We start from the raw sequence: 20,173 nt of genomic DNA on the forward strand, positions 1-20,173 counted from the left end.
AAGAAATCACTTTCCTAGATCTTTTGTTGGAAGTCCAATTCCCTCGATTTTTTGCGTAAAACGCCAAATTAATGACTAGGACATTAATGTCAGCTTACAGCTTCAATCTCTGTGACCAAAAACCTTGCTGGTTGGTGATTTTTTCATTCCGAGATCTGTATTCTTTACTACCAACATGATTAAGATTCTTTGAAACCACTGAGGCCTTTCACAGAACAGACTGCCCTGAAGTAAGAAGTTACAAAGAGATATTTCTATGACTTGTGCATCACTCGTGGGGCGTAAATCCTGGGGGATGGGGGTATAATCATATCCCCACTTCTTGAGGGGGGGCATGGGTTATTAAATCATCCCCAATTACTACATGTTCGTAACATCACTAAAAAGGGGAAACAATTTTATAAAGCCATTAATATCCATCATTCTGATGTAAGAGTCTGCATGAATTTGTTACAGATTATGTACATGTGTATCATGAACATCGTCCCCTATATAATGGTACAGTTCACCCCTCCGCTTTTCAAATGTCCATGGCCAGACGAATCACCTCCCTCCCCATCGCACCAATTTCAAGCACATATTTTACACCACTGCCATCCCTGTGGTATTCGCTATGGAAGACTTGATTTTGCTGTCATCACTGACTGCTGCATGACACTGCTTTTAATTGGTTATTTGTTTATATATTGTACACAAGCAAAAATGGTTCTTTTTGGGGGTGAGGTTTGCGCAAACCATTAGTAAAGATGCCTGTAAACTGAAGGGTGCAGGAGTTAAACTGGAAAGGTACATAACTGCTACATTAATTTAGCTTGAAAAAGTTCTCAAATGGCAAAGGTATAATTTTATACATGCTGACATTATCATGAGTAACATAGTTTCAAGAAGGTCATATGCCCTGCGTACAATTACGGTAAAAATGTAAGAAGTTAGGCTTTATATTCCAAAACACAAATCGTCAAAATGTGTGTAAATTCGTCTTGTACACTGGTGGGACAACAAACTTTTATCTTCCTTTTATAAAGGAAGGAATTTTTTGAAAATGCAGTTATATCATTATATCACCTACGTAGAAGACAAAAATGCATGGGATGGATGCACAGATTGAGAACCAATTAAAAATGCATGCACGAGAACTAACCATTATGCGTACGTCATAGTTACCGCGTACCGCAATAGCAGAGTGCACGCACATTTTGTCAACAGGATATAGCACATCCCTTAAGCTTTCGTGGAACACATGAAATGACCTTTTGTATCAACATTCATACTTTTAAAATGCTGCTGTCATCAGGCATTCACGCGTCTTGTGGCTGGCATGTACAGACAAGGAAGTTGACTTCAAGCCCGGTCGATATTCAACGATACCAGCAACTCTTTGAAGGGGACTGGTATCCACGTTTCTGCCAGGAAATTATTACATGTACGGAACATAGCGACTTGGAGAGAACCCTTCGGGATCCAATAACGACTTTGTCGATACTATCAACCTTACTGTAGACCAAAAGACGTCATGGAACCCTCACTGAGTTATCGTCCAAGCACTTCAGTGTTTCTGTTGGTTTTCATCATTCTGCCTGGAGGTAAAAACTAGAGCACCGAAATGAAAAACCCCTGAAATAGGATCATTTCTGTTTGTTCTAAGCAAACTTGTCAGTTTTCCTGAAAAATTTCCTGCTCATATTCTTATTAGTTATACACGGCTGACTTCTATAATCCACTTTTTGTCACATTGTAACACCGAAATTTGCAAGTTACCTCCACTGTGAAATAAATAACTTTTAGTCTGAAATTATTATGGGAGATCAAATGGTTCTTTTGGTCCTCGATGACAAATCATTTGTTGATCAACGAAAAACGAACTGAAGTAAAGGATCCCATTACGTCGTCACAAAACCTTATAAGTGCTGCATCATTTTTCTTGGATCATGTAAGCTTGATAATAACCATAATTCAGACTTTACAAAAATGTGTTTGAACTGAATGCTCTGGTGAATTGCCTGTGTGGCAATTATTATAGACTTTATGAACAAGAACAGACAGTTTCAAGGTGCATTGCAGAGGGTCGTTTTGGAATGAAATTTGTTCCAGCTAAACTGAAAGTTTAAATGTTCAACACTGATTTGGGGTGTGGATACACTAGCTGAATTGTGGTGGGTTTTTTTTATTTGTTTGTTTGTTTGTTCGTTGTTGTGTTTTTCTTTCTTTCTTTTCAACCGTGCTTCAATTATGACTAGACAGTAATTGGTTAATTGGTACATAGATTATTTGGTATAGCCGAGGTATTTTGGATAAATGTGTGTGTACTTTTTAGATAGAAAAAGATTGAAATGGAAAGAAGCAATTGTTTGACGTATAAAAGCTGTTCATAATTGAATAACTCTTCCAGAGTGAATTCGTGACTTTATTGACTCCTCTGAAGTTTGCTTTCTGATCAGACCTTAGAACAAATGAAGATTACATGAATATTGTGCGATGCCAAATAATTACGTCAAATATCATGTTAGGACTGGCCCTCAATATCGTTGGCAAGCCAGCAAGTCAGAGCACAAGCTATATGAACTCTTATGAAGCTGGTAGGGCAGTAGACGGAGATCGAAAGACGTTTTCACACACAGGTAAGCGTTTCTGCATCTGTTCCTGCAGCCAGTGTCATGCCTAATGGTCGACAAGTCCTTTCTAACTTATTCACATAATTCTCCTTTGAAACCACTACCATCTTCAATGGTATATCCCACAAAAATCATTCATCTATCATCTTTCTTAATTTCAAGTCGTATCCAATATAAAAACTGCTTTCAATAAATATGGATGCTAAATATGACGTGACTCTGGCAGTCACCAAAGCTGACGCCGTATACAAGGGATCTTAGGACAAATGTAGATATAGACCTGAACACATTTATGACCTAACAGTACCCGAAACGTCATTTTCATCAGGGTGTTTGAGAGACCATTGGTGGAAGGTAGACCTCGAGGCAATCTACTGCTTAACAAAAATCACTATAGTCAACAGACGAGACTACGGTGGTAAGATTTTCAGAAATCTTCTTTCTTCATTGTTTTGTGACCAGTGTGCTTTCTGTTTAGCAAGAATTACAGAAATGTATTGGTGTTTATGGTGGCTTAGAAAAGTACCACTTATTTTAATTAGTTTGTAACCTAGCTAAAAACAATGGACCCTCTTTGGGTCATTTCGAGGTGAACACCACAACCATAGTGAAGTTTCCATTCATTCCTCTCTGTTCATTGACGGAAATCTTGAAATGCTACCCCGGCCTTTTCATTTACCTCAGTCCGAATATTTAAATAGACTATAAAGTGGTTTTCGTTACTTCTTAGAATTGTTAGTGGCTTCTTAGAACTGTTGGCACATAATATAACGATTTGATTAAGAGATCATGACCAAAAAAAAACCTCGCGTTGTTTTCATTTAAAAACAAGCATCATGGTCGTAAGGATGAATTGGCAAACTGTTTGACTTTCTCAAAAGGTTCCAAAATAAGCTGTTTCTAAATGCGTTTCTAAAACGAAATGTTTTTCCCTTTTTTTCTGTCAAGTCCCTTCCCTGAATCTATGACTTCGTACTCCACTTACACAATGTCATGTTTTGGGAAAATATTCAGCCATTCGTACACTCAGAAACCTGAGGAGGCATGACATTATGAGACAGCAACAGTAAAATGTGTCAGGCAATTAGGCCTACGTCTGCGAATTACTGACGTAAGTCGTGAAATTTAGGAAGCGTTTTTTGAAAAACTTTTTTTTTATTTCAAACGTTTACTCCTTCAAAATGAAATTATTCTGTCGATACCTTGTTCCAATATCTTCCAATATTTCAACTTAACGTTATGTTTATTATATTACACTCCTTTTTTTACTTTTTTTGCTTTGGTCTCCATAAATAACCCTTGCAATAAGGATGTAAAGTTCACTTTTGGAACTTCTTTTTCTTATTGCTAATGCAGGGCTTAGATTGGCAGGTGCTGTAGTACGAGCCGGTTTGAACGCATCAGATTTCTCACAGAACACAAGGATAGGATCAGTCCCCTCGAGTCAAGCTACCAAAGGAGCAGTCATTGATTTCATTGTAGATCCGGTAGTCTCCGCTCAATACGTCAGTGTGCAATTGTCTGCAGGCCAAGATAAATGTCTTCACCTGGCCGAAGTTGAGGTGCAGGGGGCGTCTATTTCAAGTACGTTTGCTTATAATAGTCTTCAGTATAAGCGTAAAGAGAACTGTCGTTGATATGCTCTCCTTAAAGATTAAAAATTAGCTCACACATTTCATAAAAAGACTGTGCCCAATTACTTCACTCTTGCTGTAATAAACATTAAATCTTCATGTACAAATGTCCTATTTACAGTAAGCTGTTTTATTCAAAGTTTCTGGCTAAATGAACCGTTGAAGTTGATCTATCTGTTGTTTTTCATTTAACAATAGTTCCTTCAGTGACGACAACAGCAACTCCCAGTAGAGTCACAGTCGGCTGGTCTCAAGTGTCCTGTGCAGTTAGTTACAACGTTGACTATGCACTTAGTAATAGAGATGGCTGCGAACCCATCACCCCGATGATGTACAATCATCACTGCATTTGTCAGGAGAACCAGACTACCATATCTGCACTGATACCAAACTCAGAGTACAGTGTACAAATCCAGGCTCGTGTCAACGCTGGTTATCAACTTATGACAAGAGCACGCATCAAAACTGACTCAGTGGGTATGACAACTGATTTTAGACGGGATCAACAGATTAACCCAGATATCTTCAATCAAATTACCATCTTTCAGTGATTCTTATGGCCCAATTAACAATCACAACTGGCTTAAACACTTGTTAGTAAGACTGAGTGTGTTTAAGATGTTCTGCGTAAAATATTTCCTTTCGCAGATAAAACTTTCTTTGGAATTTATTTTATTTTGAAGCACCGACTGGACCACCCACCATGGTGAAAGTCGCTTCCGCTTGCCCACGCAGCCTCACTTTCACCTGGAGCCCTCCATCGTGTGGAGACCGAGGTGGTACCATCCTAGGATACGATTACCAGCTGAATAATCGATCGGGTACTGCTGACCAAGGAACAGCTCAAGTCACAGTAAATGAACTCCTCCCCTTCACCAGTTACAGTTTCCGAGTTGCTGCAAGAAACAATGTTGGGCCTGGACCCTACAGTCAGACTGTAACCACAATGACACTGGAAGCAGGTACTTTGTTTTTCCGCTTGATGTAAGCAAAGATATTTATACCCCAATTGTGCATTTAACAAGAGGATTACCAGCAGAGATGCACTTGTACAAAGAATAAAATAGCATGTAGCAAAAAGATGATGAATGAGGTATTGTATAAGAAAGTGTTTTGACTATTTTCATTTCAACAGGTCAATCTGCATTCCATCAAGGCGAAACCACAAATACGACAGTAACGATTACTTTTATAGCCCGGCAGTCTGAAGAGTTCATTGAGTAAGGAACAGAAAGACACTGAAATATGCGATAGTTAACAATTATATCTTTTCAAATAGTCTTTATTAAAGACAGAACATATAGTTTTAAGAATGAAGTTTGCCAAGATATGGGCTATTGTGTAACTGTATGGCCAACAAATAGAGATCATTGCTTTATCCCTTGCAGCAAATAAAAGCACGAGTGTTTGATTTGAATACTGCTTTTTACAACTCAAAAATAACATTTTGAGAAAAGGCTATCGAAGCTTTTGCTTTATGCACCACAGATTACACTCCACTTTTTAAATTGTCCTATGTCACATTGTATTCAGATCGCATGTTATTCACGTAAAGAGGCTTGGTGTTCTGTCTGTCAACAAGACGGAATTCCTCGTTCCAGGAAGTTACGAGGACCCAGCTAGCGGGTACATTACGGCCAAATTTCTCAAGAATAAGCTCCCAGAGATGTTTGTAGTCGGAGATTCTAAGTTGTACGGTGGCTACTGGAATGCACCTCTAGAGAGAGGTGCTGTCTACAACATCAGGTTAGGATCAGTAGGCAAAGGCAGCGAAACGGTGAGTTGCTTCATGACAATATAAATGTTACTATCGTTTGGCCTCGTGCACGAACTGGGAGTGTATGTTTGTACGCAGTATGTTTGAACACAAGGTCCTAGATCAACTGTAAAGTGACATCTTCAAACGAATAAATTCAAACAAATTGATTTATTGGTCAATTTAAGGCACTTTCTTGGTTAATTTTTTCTGCAGGAAGTCTGTGTCGCGTACTCAGAGCCACTGACAGTTACTGGTAGGTGATATTTGGAAAAGGTTTGTATTGTTAAAACTAGAGAGATTGAGATTCTAAATGCAATTTGAAAGCAATGGCGTTTGTTTTATTCAGTAAAACCTCCAGAGGCCATCCTCCAAACACCAAGTTGCAATAAAGCAAGAATAGCAGCTGGTGTGCTGGGTGCGATTGTGCTCGTCTTAGGATTGACTATCGTTATCACGTGTGTGATGTGGAGAAAACGAAGTAGGGAAAATACCTTGAATAGTTCCCTGGTGACTGGAACCATGGAATTGGTGAGTGACCGTTATAATTCATGCTGGGGCAATGCCTAATGCAAAGATATATTCCCCCGATAAATCAAACCATAGGCCTAATGCCTAAGAAAACTTACACATCTGGCAATCGTATTGTCAAATTCTTTTCGAACTTAGCTCACTGTGAGACTCAGACCAAACGTCATACGATGGAATCTTCAACGATTCTCGCACTGGCATGCTTAGTGATTTCTGAAATGATGAAATTTAGGATAATCTGTCAGACTGATAAGGCGGCGTATTTATCCTTACCAATGTACGTTATGCAATTACTCCTTTGCAAAGACTGCATTTATTCGAATCCTTTCTGCCAAAGACCACCAAACCTGCAGGAATTAATGTAGAAAACAGGGTCAGTGTTATTTACGAGGAAACGGACCTCTCTTCGTGGATGCCAAAAATGGATATCAAATGGAAGAATTTGGTCATTGAGGACGTAGTTCTTGGCAAGGGCAACTTTGGTGAAGTACGGGCAGGAGGCGTTCGGGTCAAAGGCGAAGTCACCAAGGCAGCTATCAAAACACTAAAAGGTAACACCAGTTGTATAGTACAAAGACTGTGGTGTTAAATTATCCTTAAAAGGATAAAATTAATACTGTAGAAAAACTGTGTAATAAGATATGCTTTCATATGTTGATTGTTAAAAGGGCCAATAGTTTTTAATAAAAATAACTGTCTGTGATGATCTCATTGTTTTTTGTGATATGGTCTTTTAAGATGGCGCCTCTGATTCTGCTGTGAAGGATTTCAAGGAGGAAATGCAGACAATGGCAAACATCAAGCCTCATCCTAACATTGTTTCTCTCTTGGGGGCGTGCTATCATGAAGGTATATCGTCAGCAACTCTTTGTAACAAGACAACTAAATAGTGGTTTGCAGTCCGCGATAACAGAAAAACAGTATAGGCCTATCCTTTACGAGATCAAAACTGGTTGCATTCCCCCTTTTTAACGTACATTTAATATCAATTTCTATAAAAAACGTGACCTCAGGCGATTACTGATATTGAGACAACCACACATCTTGATCTTTACTTCAAATGCTTTCTCTTCGATGCTTTAGTTTCAAATGCTGTGATTCTACCGTGTCGGTTTTTAATTTAAGCAAAACCTATATCAGCTTCACACACCTTGAGGGGCAAAGCCCAGTATTTAGACACAGATATTACAGAAAACCTAGCATGCATGCCGCGCCTCTCAGTTCAGCCAGCTATTGTGATCATTACAATTTTGGAGTGTATTGTTTTGCATCAAGCATTACCAGGGGTGTCCTGGCAGGTCATAAAAACTCGTGCATGAACTGAATTAACACTGTTGTGTGTTTTAAAGGGATTTTGCACGTCGCACTTGAATATCTTCCTAATGGCAACCTCCGAGATTACTTGAGGGGCAACCGCCCAAAGCAGGAACAAGGAAAGGAGAAGAGCACCGGAACATCTCCTTTGACTTCTTTAAACTTATTGACATTTGGTGCAGATGTAGCAAAAGGAATGGACCATCTTTCTAAGACAGGGGTTTGTTAAGAGCTTATATTTTCGGTTAATCTAATGTAGCAGTTCCATCATTAGGTAAACAATTTATTTCATTTCCTTATTCGATATATATGTTTATGTTTATGTTTGGGAAAACCACAATGATGCATTCTGTCTGAGGTTAACGCTCCCAAGTCAACGACTGCCATTTGATACACCTGATAAATGTGGGAATAATTGTCAGTTACATTTCCCTTCAGATCATCCACCGTGACTTGGCTGCAAGGAACATTCTTCTTGCTGAAGACTTAACCGCCAAAGTCTCTGACTTTGGCCTTTCCAGAGGGGAGGATATCTATGTTCAGAAATCATCGGTAAAACTAAAACAAACGAATAAAAAAATCAGTAAATGTGATTTGTCACCGAAAAACAGATCCGAAAAATTGTACATTGGTTTCTTATTTGATTTCTCATTCATAAAATGTGACACCACTTCGATGTGTCACTTCATTCTTAAAGTAAGTACTTCATGTATTAAGGATTTTGAAATTGACAGTTCAATTACAATTCATTTTGGCCAATAAATACTTACAGTTCGACAAAAAATGAGCATAAACTTTACTAACAGGCAATCACATTTCTGATAAGAAATTAGTAATTGTTTCTGTCGTTCATTTCACTACTGCGGATTTCATTGCTTGCAACTGTTTGGACGTGCCAGTGCGAAAACGTGTAACGGTCCCACCACTACGCAGCTCCGCCTAATCAGCCCCGTGACAATACGTCGGTTGATTCAGCGTCGAGTTTGTATTGGAAAAGAGAAAACTTAGATCTTTATTGGTTGGAGGTATTACTCAAGATTTGTGTCCTGACGAAAAATTGCAAAGTGTGGGTGAAAAGCGTTTCTACAAATAAACATTGTAAAAATTGTGTCACGGCCGTTAACTACAAAGTGACTCTGCAGACTTCCTTCCTTTTTTCCCTGAGAATGTCACGATTGGTTTGCAACTAGTGGCCGAATTTTAACGCAAAGATGTTTTCCCTTGTTTTCAGACACGGATTCCAGTCCGCTGGTTGGCCATTGAATCTCTGACTCGTCGTATCTACAAGTCCAAGAGTGACGTGTAAGGATGAAAACCTGATTCTCGGGAAAGAATTTGTCCTTTATCAAAGACTGATGCCAATGCTTCCACTGTGAATTGATGTTACCGTCCAATAAGTGTATTGTCTATTTGAATTAGATTAAGAGAGCCAAAGTATGTACCAAGTGATAACAAACTTTCGATAATTTCTTTTTATTTCACGCTACATTGGAAGAACTTAATAGGGAGTAGGCCTAGTGAGAACTGTCCTGATAACATTTAACAAAGAATAATGTATTGTTCATTTTTCGATTCTCAGATGGTCGTTTGGAATCCTGCTGTGGGAGATAGCAACATACGGTGGGTTGTAGCGTTTAAAACGTTTCAATCAGTGTTGAACAAGAACCTACGACTAATTTTTGATTTACAAAATGCTGTTTATCGCTTTTGCCAGGATCCACCCCATACCCTGGGATTGAGAGCAAGTCACTGGCTCAAAGATTGTTAGATGGATACCGCATGCCTAAGCCGGAAAACTGCACCGATGACATGTAAGAACTGTTGAGAAAGTGCAAGTTTTCGATACTTCAGAAACGACTGGAATCGACTCTATTGGAATCGATTCCACTGTCAAACAGTCCAAAACGATTTATTTTGTGTTCCGCTATAAACCATTTCTTGGCTAATAAACCAGAAAAAATACTAAAAACGTTGAAATTCCATAATAAAAGAACAGCGGTTTGCATTTCTCACACGAAGAGTAAGTGTCTTTCTTGCATTGTTTATAAAGCTATAATCTGATGCTGGAGTGTTGGCAGGAAATTCCAAGCAAACGTCCGACCTTCAAAGAAATCAACGAAGTTCTCGAGGACATGAGCGCCCATTCGGATGAACAAGTAAATATGGCTCTGCAGTTGAAAGCCTACTATTTGTATTTATTTATCAACTTTTACACTGATTCACCATATATCCAAAAATACCATACTTGCAATGATTTGTTCAATATGCTCTTCTAAACTTTCTTGCTCGTTGAACATCTTTTAACTGAAGGGTAAGTAAAACAGTTAATTCGACTCTCCATAAAAGTTCTAAATACAATATTCCCGTTATTTTGCAGATTTACATGTCACCCACCATCTACGAAAACTTCATCATCAAGAAAGAATTTGACGATAACTAGGTCAATACAATGGTCCATATCATATAAAGACTCATTGTGGAAATCATTCTGAGTGATTATTTGATTCCTTTCAAGGTTTTGAGTTGGAAACATATTGATACAGCATTTTAAGAGCAAAAGATCAATAGGCATATATTCGTACATACACGGAAATACTCATGAACAGCAATAAATAAGTATAGTTACTGTAATTCAATTGCATAATGATTAGATTAGGTATTCTTATATTTCATAGCAATGGCTTGCACCAAGTTTTGTGATTAGTTTCAAATAAATAGCTATCGCTATAATATCGCATGTAACCTTTGATTCAAACTTAACACATAGTGTTATACATGCTAACAGCTATGGGGAGGACTGGGGTTAGGAAGACGTTGTCCCTTGGCTTTTTGGTCCCCCGGAAAATAAGTAAAAATACAAGAAGATGAATGTGTATGGCTCAAGGTATATTGAAATTCCGAAGAATCATTTTCAAATTACTTGTCACCGATGTTATTTTTTCAGTTCAGGGATCTGAAATTAAATGGTCAACGTTTGAATGTTCAATTTGTAAAGAATGGGTAATTCATTAACAAAAGTCGATAGGTAATGAAGAAAGCATTCCTTTTAGCGATCAATACGATTAAAAAATTGGCTTAAAGAAAGTGAATTTGTTGTATTTACTCAGATACCTACGCACGAACTGATGGACAAAATATTTGTCATTATTTGCTGTGTTAATAGCAGTGGCAACTTCTCGCAAACCTGTCTCTTATTGTCCATTTCTTAAAGCTGTTTATATTACAACTTAATACTCACTAGTAAAAAGGTTAATCATTTCCAATAATAAATATATTATTGGTTCGTATTTTGCTAGAATTAGTTTTATTTTGCAGGCATTGCTGATTTGCTGGCAATTTACCTTCCACGTATTAATAGTATTTAGTGCAGTTAAAGGCTTTTTTCTGTTATTTTGTATCCCGTTTTGTTCGTCTTTGCAAGTTCAGATAGGCTGATGATTTGTAATTTGATTGATGTGATCTGCATGCAGTGAATCTACTCTTTCGGTACCCTTTCGGAAGAGTTCCGATCATCATTATTCTGTCTACTTCATTTTGTCGTTTAAATTTGAACTGCATGCATTGCTTGGTAAAAACGTATAAAGTGTGAACAAATCTTAGATTGAATTTCTTTTCCATTGAAACATTTCTTTTGGCTTTGAGTTAATTTTGAGAATTTTACGCTTTACTTTCAAATTGTCGATTTGAATTTGAGTCAGGTGATTGAAGTTATTTTTCACCTTGCTTTGTTTTAATAAAGATTTCAATTTAAGTTACTTTTAAATTTGACTTTCGTTTGCCATCAGAATTAGTTTGCTCTTCCCTTGTGCGTTACTTCATAGCCTGGTTTGAAAGTTCTCTCTTAAACTGCTCGATGTTATTAGTTGTACTATTCTAAGAGGTTATTAATGAAATAAACGTGATTGCAAATTACGAATAGCAGCAGGAACACGGTACAAATTTGTCTGCATCGTAGACTTTGTTCAAGCCTTACAGTGTTGATAACACAATTAAATACCATGAGTAAAGGAAGGCAAAGCAAACTTTATAGACAGTATTGTTTTACGACACAGGAGAAAAATACCGTTGGGCATTCTTTACGTCATCAGCTGCAAATTTTCGACAACACTAGCCTTGGATCCGAAAAGCCATACACTGTATTTAAAAGTGGAGTTTTCCCAGTGTTTCTGCTTCTCATTTGCAAAGACCCTTCAAAATTAATATTAATCACACACTCATCGTGTTGAAACATAAGTGAACCTGTAGACAGTCTCTTTCACGTATTGTTTACAAAGGTACCCATACCTCTACGTAAAGGGACTAAAGCTTGCAGGTACAGCCTCTCTCTTGGCTCCATCTTACAAATGGACCATTAACACAATGATTGAACTCAAGGTGCCCTGATCATTCGATTCGTATAGAAACGAACCCCGGTAACGTATGGAGACAATTACACTTTATATGCGTTATTGAACTTAGCCAGTGAACTTCAGTTTCTTATAAGATCGTTTTGGAGGAACTGAAAGCATAATAATAAAGCTACACGTGTCTCAGAGATTTTTCTCAAGACGTTTCAGATCTCATCTGTCAATTATGAAATATGCTTTAAAGTCAACCTCAGAAGATGCACTGCCATTTCAAGAGACCCAAAGGAAAAAAAGGGACCTTGAACATACTTAACATTTGAAATATAGGGAAATCTACTTTACAATAATGCAGCCCTCCTCCCCGTTCCAGAATATGCCACACCTCAAATAAATAGCGCCCTCTTCTAACAGAAAACTATGCCTTCAATTTACATGGAGAAGATGTAAGTATAGTGACTTTGACAATTACAGTGTCCTTGTGAACCACCTTGGTCTTTCAAACAACTGATAATATCGGTAGAAACCATGTTGATCATACAAGTCGAGCAGGAGACACATTAGTCTTGGTTTCAAGACGTTAGTTCTTTATAGCAGACACCGTGCATAGTGCGCCCCAACGACTCATAAGTAGCCGTGCGTTAGTGAAGGTAAGTACAACCTAGTTGTGCGAGGGCGCTCTTCAAAAGAAATAAAACAACTATCGATCACTGACGTCTTGGGCCAAGATTAGGGACACATCCACTTCATTCCACTGGGTATCCGGTCGAAACAGTGGTGTGCATGGCAACCAGTCTATCTCGTGTGCACAAATGCAGTAGTTTTTGTATTGATTACAACAGTGCTCTTTGATGTGTTTCTCTAGTGGATTGTAAGCGCATATAAGTCACCGTGGTATTATTAACAGTTTTTTTTTATATGAAATTCAAGGAAATGGTTCGCGATAAGACTGTAGGCGCACTAACAATTAGTCTAAATTCCAGTCATAATAAACTCAGTGTTGAATAAGATGTATTAGAACACGGGAGCAGAGCCTCGAACAAATTTGACACGGAAATGGCATGCTAGTTGTGATTACTTCTGTTGTCCGGTAATAAAAGTTGGAGATGACAGAATTGCTCACTAGCTAACTAAAACGATTAAAGGAGGGCAGAAAAGTGAGATTTGCATGAAGTGGATAATGAAGCCAGGAGTTACCTTTGTTGGCAATGTCGTCCGTAAAGCCAAGTCTGTGACATGAACAGAGGCGATGTAAGTCAATCCGTGTCAACGCCAAATTTAATCGTCAAATTTAATGCATGTCCCTCAATTTCAACCAGCATGGGTGTGTAGGACTGTTTCGGGTACATCCTGACCGGGACAACTCTCCGGACAGCCTTCCATCTTCCTGTCCAACAGCCGGCAGGGGGGGGGGCTTTGAGAGTTTGAAGCAAGCTCGTCTATCAGTCTTGGTTCCGCAGCAGAGAATGTCAGAAGCACTGTATTTAAAGTTGATGCAGAGGTCGGACATAGGGCTTACGGCTTCTGGACACAAAATCGTCTGAACGGGCATCGGAAAGGCGTCATCTCTGTCACTTTCTAGCACGTCTTGTACATTTACAAATATTGAATGTTCCAGCACTTCTCGGTACGTCCCCCTGTGTTAATAAACCTACAACATAATGACGTAATGCAGTGTTTACCGCAGTGCATTGTGGGTGAAAGGTGGTGATGTTGCAGGAACACGTTGACGAGACACGTTATGTGTAACGTATACTGTATGGCGTGTGTATCGACCTGTCACGAAGAAAATAAAAAAAATAAAAATGGTCCATGTGAAAATAAATAAAGGGCCCTATTTCTCACGGAAATAAGGCCAAATCAAATCAAACGTTGGACTTTCGAGGCACCTTTTTTTTAGGCGTTGGATCTATGCTATGGGCCGAAAAAAACCGTTGGAACTTCGCATTTTTGGACTTATGAGCCGTCGGACCTATATGAGGCGTCGGATTTAATATGAGACGTCGGTCTTATGAGGCGTCTGACCTATAAGGCGTCGGACTTATGGACATTTTAAGCGCTTTTTCGGACTTACGAGGCGTCGGACTTACGAGCTGACCCCTTCAAGTTATTATGTAAACATGTCATACCAGGAGCAATATGTTGGAAATGGAGCACGCCAACACCGCCCATTTCTTTAGCAACGCCAAGCCATTTCTTCATTAATCGCTGCTTTCTGGAAACAAAAACCGGACGTATTCTTTGTTTTAACTGCATTTTGATCACTAAGTATTAATGTTAAGATTCCGTCCATTTTGCACAGCTTAATTCGTTTTTCGACTATAGTTGCAGACTTCAGTATCAAACATTTCTTTCAGACCACATATTGTTTTCTTTATGTCATCAATTAATTAATCACTGATCCAATTTCTGCACGAGACAAAAGGTGCACACGTTACAGCTGAACATAAATATTCCAATACGGAAGTAGGCCTACAGCACAAGGGTCCCATGGAGTTCAGATCGACAGACGAACTGACCTTAGTTTCAAGGCCTTTGATTCCCTTTTTAGTTTCGGCATTCAGGTGTTTATCCACGTCTAGTTCAACACAACGGCTTTACCTCAAACACAAAGTAGCCGAAAGGACTGAAACGATTCGATCACTCTATGCCACAACTGCTAGCAGGTTAGCAAGGCAACGTTAGTATACCCATGGCTGATGACGATTTCAATTTAGTAAGCCAACGCTAGCGTGTTTGATAGACCCCAAAAAATTCACTGTAGAGCACAAGACGTTATGGTGTCAACAATAAGATTTCATCCCCGTCTGCCGATGATTTTGCTGGTTTTCGTCATTTTGCATGAAGGTAACGTTCAATATCTATTTAAATACGGGAATTCAACCCGGAAATTAAAAAAAATCTCAACGATAACATTAGGGAACCGGTCATTTCTTTCATTCTATATTTTTTAAATTATTTCATGTAAAAGAAGCATGAAAAGGGTCTTGAATCATCGTTTACAGTAGTAAAAAGCTTGATGACATCTGGGTTACTGACCACATACATTTGCTCCATTCTGAATAAACCAAAGTCGGTAAAAGTGTATTTGATTCCCTTTTGTCTTCTCTTGACCCCATCATTTAATGTTTTAGCATAAATACCGGTAGTTCATAAGAAAAATATTAAAGTCTGAAACCATCACTTAGATCGGTTGCACACTAAGAAATATCAAACTTCTGGTTGTTTGTTCCGTCTTCTTGTCATTTTGCCTTTGAGAAATATTCTGCTAGAATCGAAACACATCTTGCGTACATTCAGTGGAATGGAGACTTACAGATTTAGTTCTCGACAACAGATTCCGATGTAGCCTTAATCAACTGAATTAAAACGGTTACCAAACATTCCAGCAAAGTACATGTACCGCACATGATTGCTTACAGTACATTTAGTGATCCCAATGCTGGTTTGTGCTGTCGATTCAGTGAACCAATGTTGGATCACTGCCCTCGATCAGAATCCAAGTGAATCGAACAGGCCTTCTGACTGTCTGGGAGTTCGTCAAGTGGTCGGTTTTTATCTTATTATAGCCAGCCAGGCCCCAAGTTCAAAACTCCGCAATTACACCCAACCACGTAATGTGCAGATTCATACTGAAAAAACTCTACAAAGCTTCCTTTTCAACAATTCAACCTTTAAACACATCTTTATTGTAATTTTGAAAGCAATAATAACTTCTTAATAAAACTTTGATCTCCAGGCCTTCCGCTTGATATTATTGGCAAACCAGCCAGTCAGAGCAGTACTTACGAAGACTGGACAGCAGACAGAGCAGTTGATGGAAATACTGCCACCACTGCCCATACAAGAGGTAAAGTTCTCGACACCATTCAGATCACACTGCATTCAATGTGCTGAGAAGGAATGTGCGATGATTAAGACCACAAAGGATCTGGGAATACTTAAGAATGCTTCAAATTTTTAATATCGTCCAGTAAATGTTTTCAGTTTAACAATTTAGATGCGTTAATAGCAAGCTAGCTCGTAATATCCTGGGAACTCAGAAAAAGGGCAGATCTAAACCCTTACTTTCCAGATAAGTTACTTTTCAGTGACTAAGGAAACACATTTGCCTGTAATGGATTCCCATTTTCTCTCTTCGTTTTTGTGGTCAAATGCTTCAAAGCTTAAATCTTCTGAATTTTAAAAACATTTCATCATAGACTCCAAGAACTGTATTTTAAAAAAATTATGTTCGGTTTATGATCTTTGTTGGTGTTGGTTTTTATGTGCTTCATTTTGATTAAGTTTTTGATCTCCACTCCAGCAACACGTGGGCAACAGTATTGCTAATGATAATATTACACTTCGGATATTAAATGTTTTCAGTGTGTTCTGGATATGAGTGGTGGATGGTGGATCTCGAAGGGATCTATTGCCTGACACAAATCACCATAGTCAACAGGGGAGACTGCTGTGGTAAGACTTCCAAAATCAATCTATTTGTTTTGTCCTAAGATTTCCATTCTAAATTGTAGAATTTCAGATGTCTGACAAAATGCCCGAAATTAATGATGAGTGCATTCATTTTAGTCAGGTGCGTGTTAATCAAGTGAGACCAGATCAGATTTCCTTAAGTAACTCGGCTCCAATTACATCAGTTAACATTTCTAATACCGTTATTTTCCTTTGAACGGTTCATCTTGGAAAAGGGGCTTTGGAAAATATTTGCTAGTATAAGTATATATCAATTTATAGAAACTGAAAAACCACCTGACCTAAAAGAGAAATATCCTGCTAAAAATTGACCCACCACTTCCGAAAATCTAAACTACATGAAGGACACTGCATTGAGGCAGTCTCGTACGCAGATGAACATTTACGGTCTGAAATTTTATGGTAGTCTGTCGGTAAAAGCCGAAATGAAAACAGATCAAAATATTTTACACAGTCTTATAATTTATAAGCAATAAACTTAAAGCAATATTCTACTTCAACTACGAAAGATTCTAATCTTTTATTATAACCTTTGCTGACAACAACTGCGTGATGTCAATTCAATGGAATCTGGAACCCATGGACTGCAAGTAGGTATAATATCTTTTCAAGGTTGTACAACCTCGTTTTCACGTAAGCACGGGCATCGAAAATAAACGTGCATGAACATGGAGACAGGGTACGATATCGCCGGACGTGAAAGGTCGTTGAGGAAATTCGTTTTTCACCTATCTCCAGGTGACTTTTCCTAACTATTACTTGAGGAAGACAAAGGTAAAATTCCAACATAAGTGTTTCATGGGGTTGTTTCAGTTAGAAATTATTCTTCCAGAAATTATCGAATGTGATAGGACGGCCCAACGTAAAATCCCCGTAGGCGGATCGCGCGAGAGTTCCGGAAGCTCGCTTTACTTTCCGGCTCTATTAACTGTGGGAATTCAGTGCCAAATCAGGGACTTGAGTAAGTCTACAATTTGTTAGGCCACACAACTTGCGTCACGAGATAGCAATTCGCCCTTGTCGAAGCAATCGACCGCAAGCTCCTATCAGGAACTACACTGCACCACCAATTAGCCCCTCAACCTACCGAGCCCCTCAACGCCACACGCACTACTCGGGACTTAGGCAAAGTCACGCTAGGCAAGGTGACTTTAACCCTTGCAAAGGATTCTTGACCCTCTCCTCAGGATCAGCCCTTGAGCAGGACTCAAGACAACCGAACATCGCTTGCGCGCCCTTTACACAGCCGTGCAAGCCGGTGGGTATGCGCGCGCTACATGTGACTAAGCAGTGCCTAAGTACTGCACTCGAAACACACCCATGCGCGCCTAACATGTGCCCCTGTTACTGGGCAGAGGTCATCTGTAAGTTTGTACCGCGCCTAGTGACTAGTGCCTTACGTCACGTCACTTTATGTAGCAGTGGGAAGCCTTGGTTGCGGGAAGGTGTTATTTGTGGTGCTACCCGGGAGTGGTTTCGCCAAACAGAGAAAGAGCGCTGCTGTGATCGGGTGTATGAGGATAAAACGGAACAGCTATCATGAAGGAATTAAATCAGGCCAGACCAGATCGGGGTAGAGAGTAGATCAGTGTTTGAGTATTGTGATTTTGCCTAACGTATATGGCAATGGAATTTCGGCTTCATTACCAAGGCCACAGTGAGCATTTTTGTCTGAGAACGCGCTGAAGAGATTTTTCGTCTCTCAGGATACCACACAATGGGAGTTTGACAGTGACAGGACCAGATATAGTGCCAACAAGGGTCGTTTGAACTGAATCAGTTAAGACAACCAAAATATTTACAAGAATACCTGGCCACAGACGATATCACAGGCCACATAATATCCTCAGTGCAACAGCATCTCCCAGATTGCCTCCTCGTATTATTAAATTACGGACAACAGAAAATGTAAAATGCCCGCTCTCCAGGTAAATATGGTACCGTTCCCATTGAGATCAAACCACGGCAAAAAGCTGGAATCCATCTGCTGACTTACTGAAGTTCGTATAAGAAGGAACTGAACAAAATAAAGATTACAAATTCTAAATTTTTGCACTTTGGGTTGACCCAATTCAATTTTGGTGTCAGACAGACGAACTTAATACATGCACTTACACTGGGTCTGGCCGATGAAAAGAGCGATGTCTGATGAAACCAAGTCGCTTTGGTGTCGTTCCGAGCGCCTTATTAGTGTCTATCGTTCGCCTACGAGCAGGCCTGGTCACTCTTTATTGTTTCAGTCATCTAAACTCTGCCCTATTTAATTTAAAAGTTGCTTTTTCAACCGGGTGTAATTCATTGTAATAGGTGTCAGAAATTGACGTCTTCGATGATGCAGTTGGAACTGTGGGGCATATTCTACAGATTATAGAGTCTACAATTCAAAGCAGGAGGGATCCTAGGAATTATCACCGGTACGGCATCTGTTTGATGGAATTTAAGACAGCAGAAATCCAAAACATATGATAAATTCACAAATTTAAAGGACACAATTTGTTTGGTAAGATATCTGTTGAGGGGTTTTAATTGGTTCGAGGACGCATATCAATCGTTCATTAATCTCTCAGTGAATATGATGCGTTTGAACGCTTCTATAATAAAACTTTACTTTCACTTTCCCGAACACCCCCGTCCACTTCATGGTATATTCCTTGTGCAAGTTGTCCAGAAAGCATCCATATGGACTTAGCGCGCCCGGCGCGCTCTGCGTGCCGCGTCGTACGCAGACTCTTGACCTATTCGGTTTAGAAGTGATTCCGTCATACACTCGGACGCACCACTGACTGCTGGCTCAATTGGACGAACACTACAGTTGCCCGTTATTAACACCCGGTTCCATGTGACTCTATGCGCAATGGGGCCGCAGGGGCGTGGTTTAAAGTGAAGAAGCGACGTAACCATTCGAATCGGTTAGGGACGATTAGACTATGAAAACACATTCTTGAACACATAATTAAACGAGTGTATCCAGTTGCCAGAGTGGTTTTTTTTACGCAGCGAGCATTATCAAATCTCAGTGGGGATTATCAAATGATAATGCACGGTCACGTGTTGCTTTGTTGAACAGGAAAACTGTCTGAGGTATTTATGAATAAATGATCTAATTGTGAATATACTTCAGTCTTCCAACATATCAAAACTTGTAAACAACCTCATGCAATTGCCATGTAGCTAATACATGAACAGCTTGTACGATACTTGTGAATAATTCTTCGCACTCCGTGTTAAGGTTCGTACTTAACAGCAGTCATACATGCAAGTTCCAGGGCGCACGTAACTTAACACGTTAAAAAATACGTGCCTTAATGAATACGAATCCACACGTATTTATTTTCAGTGTGACCCGTCTTTAATCCCGATGCATGATAACCCGTATGTTACACACACACATGTTCTACATAATTTATGGCTTAAACACGACATACAGCCCGTAAGTTTTTCTGTGAATTTTGCTCCCGACTTACTGTTGTAACTTAAGACACTTTTTATTTGTGGTATCATGCTGAA

At 39.2% G+C, this 20,173-nt stretch overlaps 2 protein-coding genes and 1 long non-coding RNA gene across 8 annotated transcripts in view; 2 read left to right on the forward strand and 1 right to left on the reverse strand.

Moving 5' to 3' along the window:
* The first annotated feature begins 1,440 nt into the window (after window positions 1-1,440).
* LOC110989552 (uncharacterized) lies at window positions 1,441-11,428 on the forward strand. The gene is made up of 19 exons (XM_087144389.1): window positions 1,441-1,583; window positions 2,508-2,618; window positions 2,941-3,030; window positions 3,969-4,196; window positions 4,445-4,723; window positions 4,930-5,208; window positions 5,382-5,466; window positions 5,780-6,023; window positions 6,219-6,258; window positions 6,352-6,533; window positions 6,871-7,084; window positions 7,272-7,382; window positions 7,883-8,067; window positions 8,286-8,399; window positions 9,079-9,149; window positions 9,427-9,467; window positions 9,562-9,658; window positions 9,898-10,003; window positions 10,225-11,428. Exons 1-19 carry the CDS (start codon window positions 1,514-1,516, stop codon window positions 10,285-10,287), a joined length of 2,610 nt encoding a protein of 869 aa, XP_087000515.1. The 5' UTR covers window positions 1,441-1,513; the 3' UTR covers window positions 10,288-11,428.
* LOC147797050 (uncharacterized) lies at window positions 4,356-6,886 on the reverse strand. Its single transcript, XR_015427397.1, has 2 exons — window positions 6,807-6,886; window positions 4,356-5,142 (listed from the first exon to the last, which is right to left on the reverse strand). It is a non-coding gene; the product is annotated as an uncharacterized LOC147797050 (long non-coding RNA).
* Window positions 11,429-14,802: 3,374 nt separating the features above from the next.
* The window catches only part of LOC110990853 (receptor-type tyrosine-protein phosphatase kappa-like), a 46,655-nt gene continuing 41,284 nt past the window's right edge, over window positions 14,803-20,173 (forward strand). For 3 of the 6 annotated variants that reach the window (XM_087144357.1, XM_087144358.1, XM_087144359.1), the window contains exons 1-3: window positions 14,803-15,037; window positions 15,930-16,040; window positions 16,559-16,648. In XM_087144357.1, the coding sequence (XP_087000483.1) occupies window positions 14,968-15,037; window positions 15,930-16,040; window positions 16,559-16,648 (271 nt within the window). In that variant the 5' untranslated portion in view covers window positions 14,803-14,967. The remainder of the gene's footprint in view (window positions 15,038-15,929; window positions 16,041-16,558; window positions 16,649-20,173) is intronic. The other 3 variants (XM_087144356.1, XM_087144352.1, XM_087144354.1) reach the window with 2 other exon arrangements.

The sequence above is a fragment of the Acanthaster planci genome, linkage group LG12 (assembly GCF_054643075.1).
Source record: "Acanthaster planci isolate LZ-2023a linkage group LG12, COTS_SCS, whole genome shotgun sequence".
NCBI classification, from domain to species: Eukaryota; Metazoa; Echinodermata; class Asteroidea; order Valvatida; family Acanthasteridae; genus Acanthaster; species Acanthaster planci.

What these genes read in the sequence shown, in the direction of transcription:
- LOC110989552 (XM_087144389.1), top strand. Translation starts at nt 1,514, where the DNA reads ATGGAACCCTCACTGAGTTATCGTCCAAGCACTTCAGTGTTTCTGTTG. An exon ending in TGACTGGAACCATGGAATTG is followed by an intron (nt 6,534 to 6,870) that starts GTGAGTGACCGT and finishes TTTCTGCCAAAG; the next exon opens with ACCACCAAACCTGCAGGAAT. An exon ending in TCTATGTTCAGAAATCATCG is followed by an intron (nt 8,400 to 9,078) that starts GTAAAACTAAAA and finishes CCTTGTTTTCAG; the next exon opens with ACACGGATTCCAGTCCGCTG.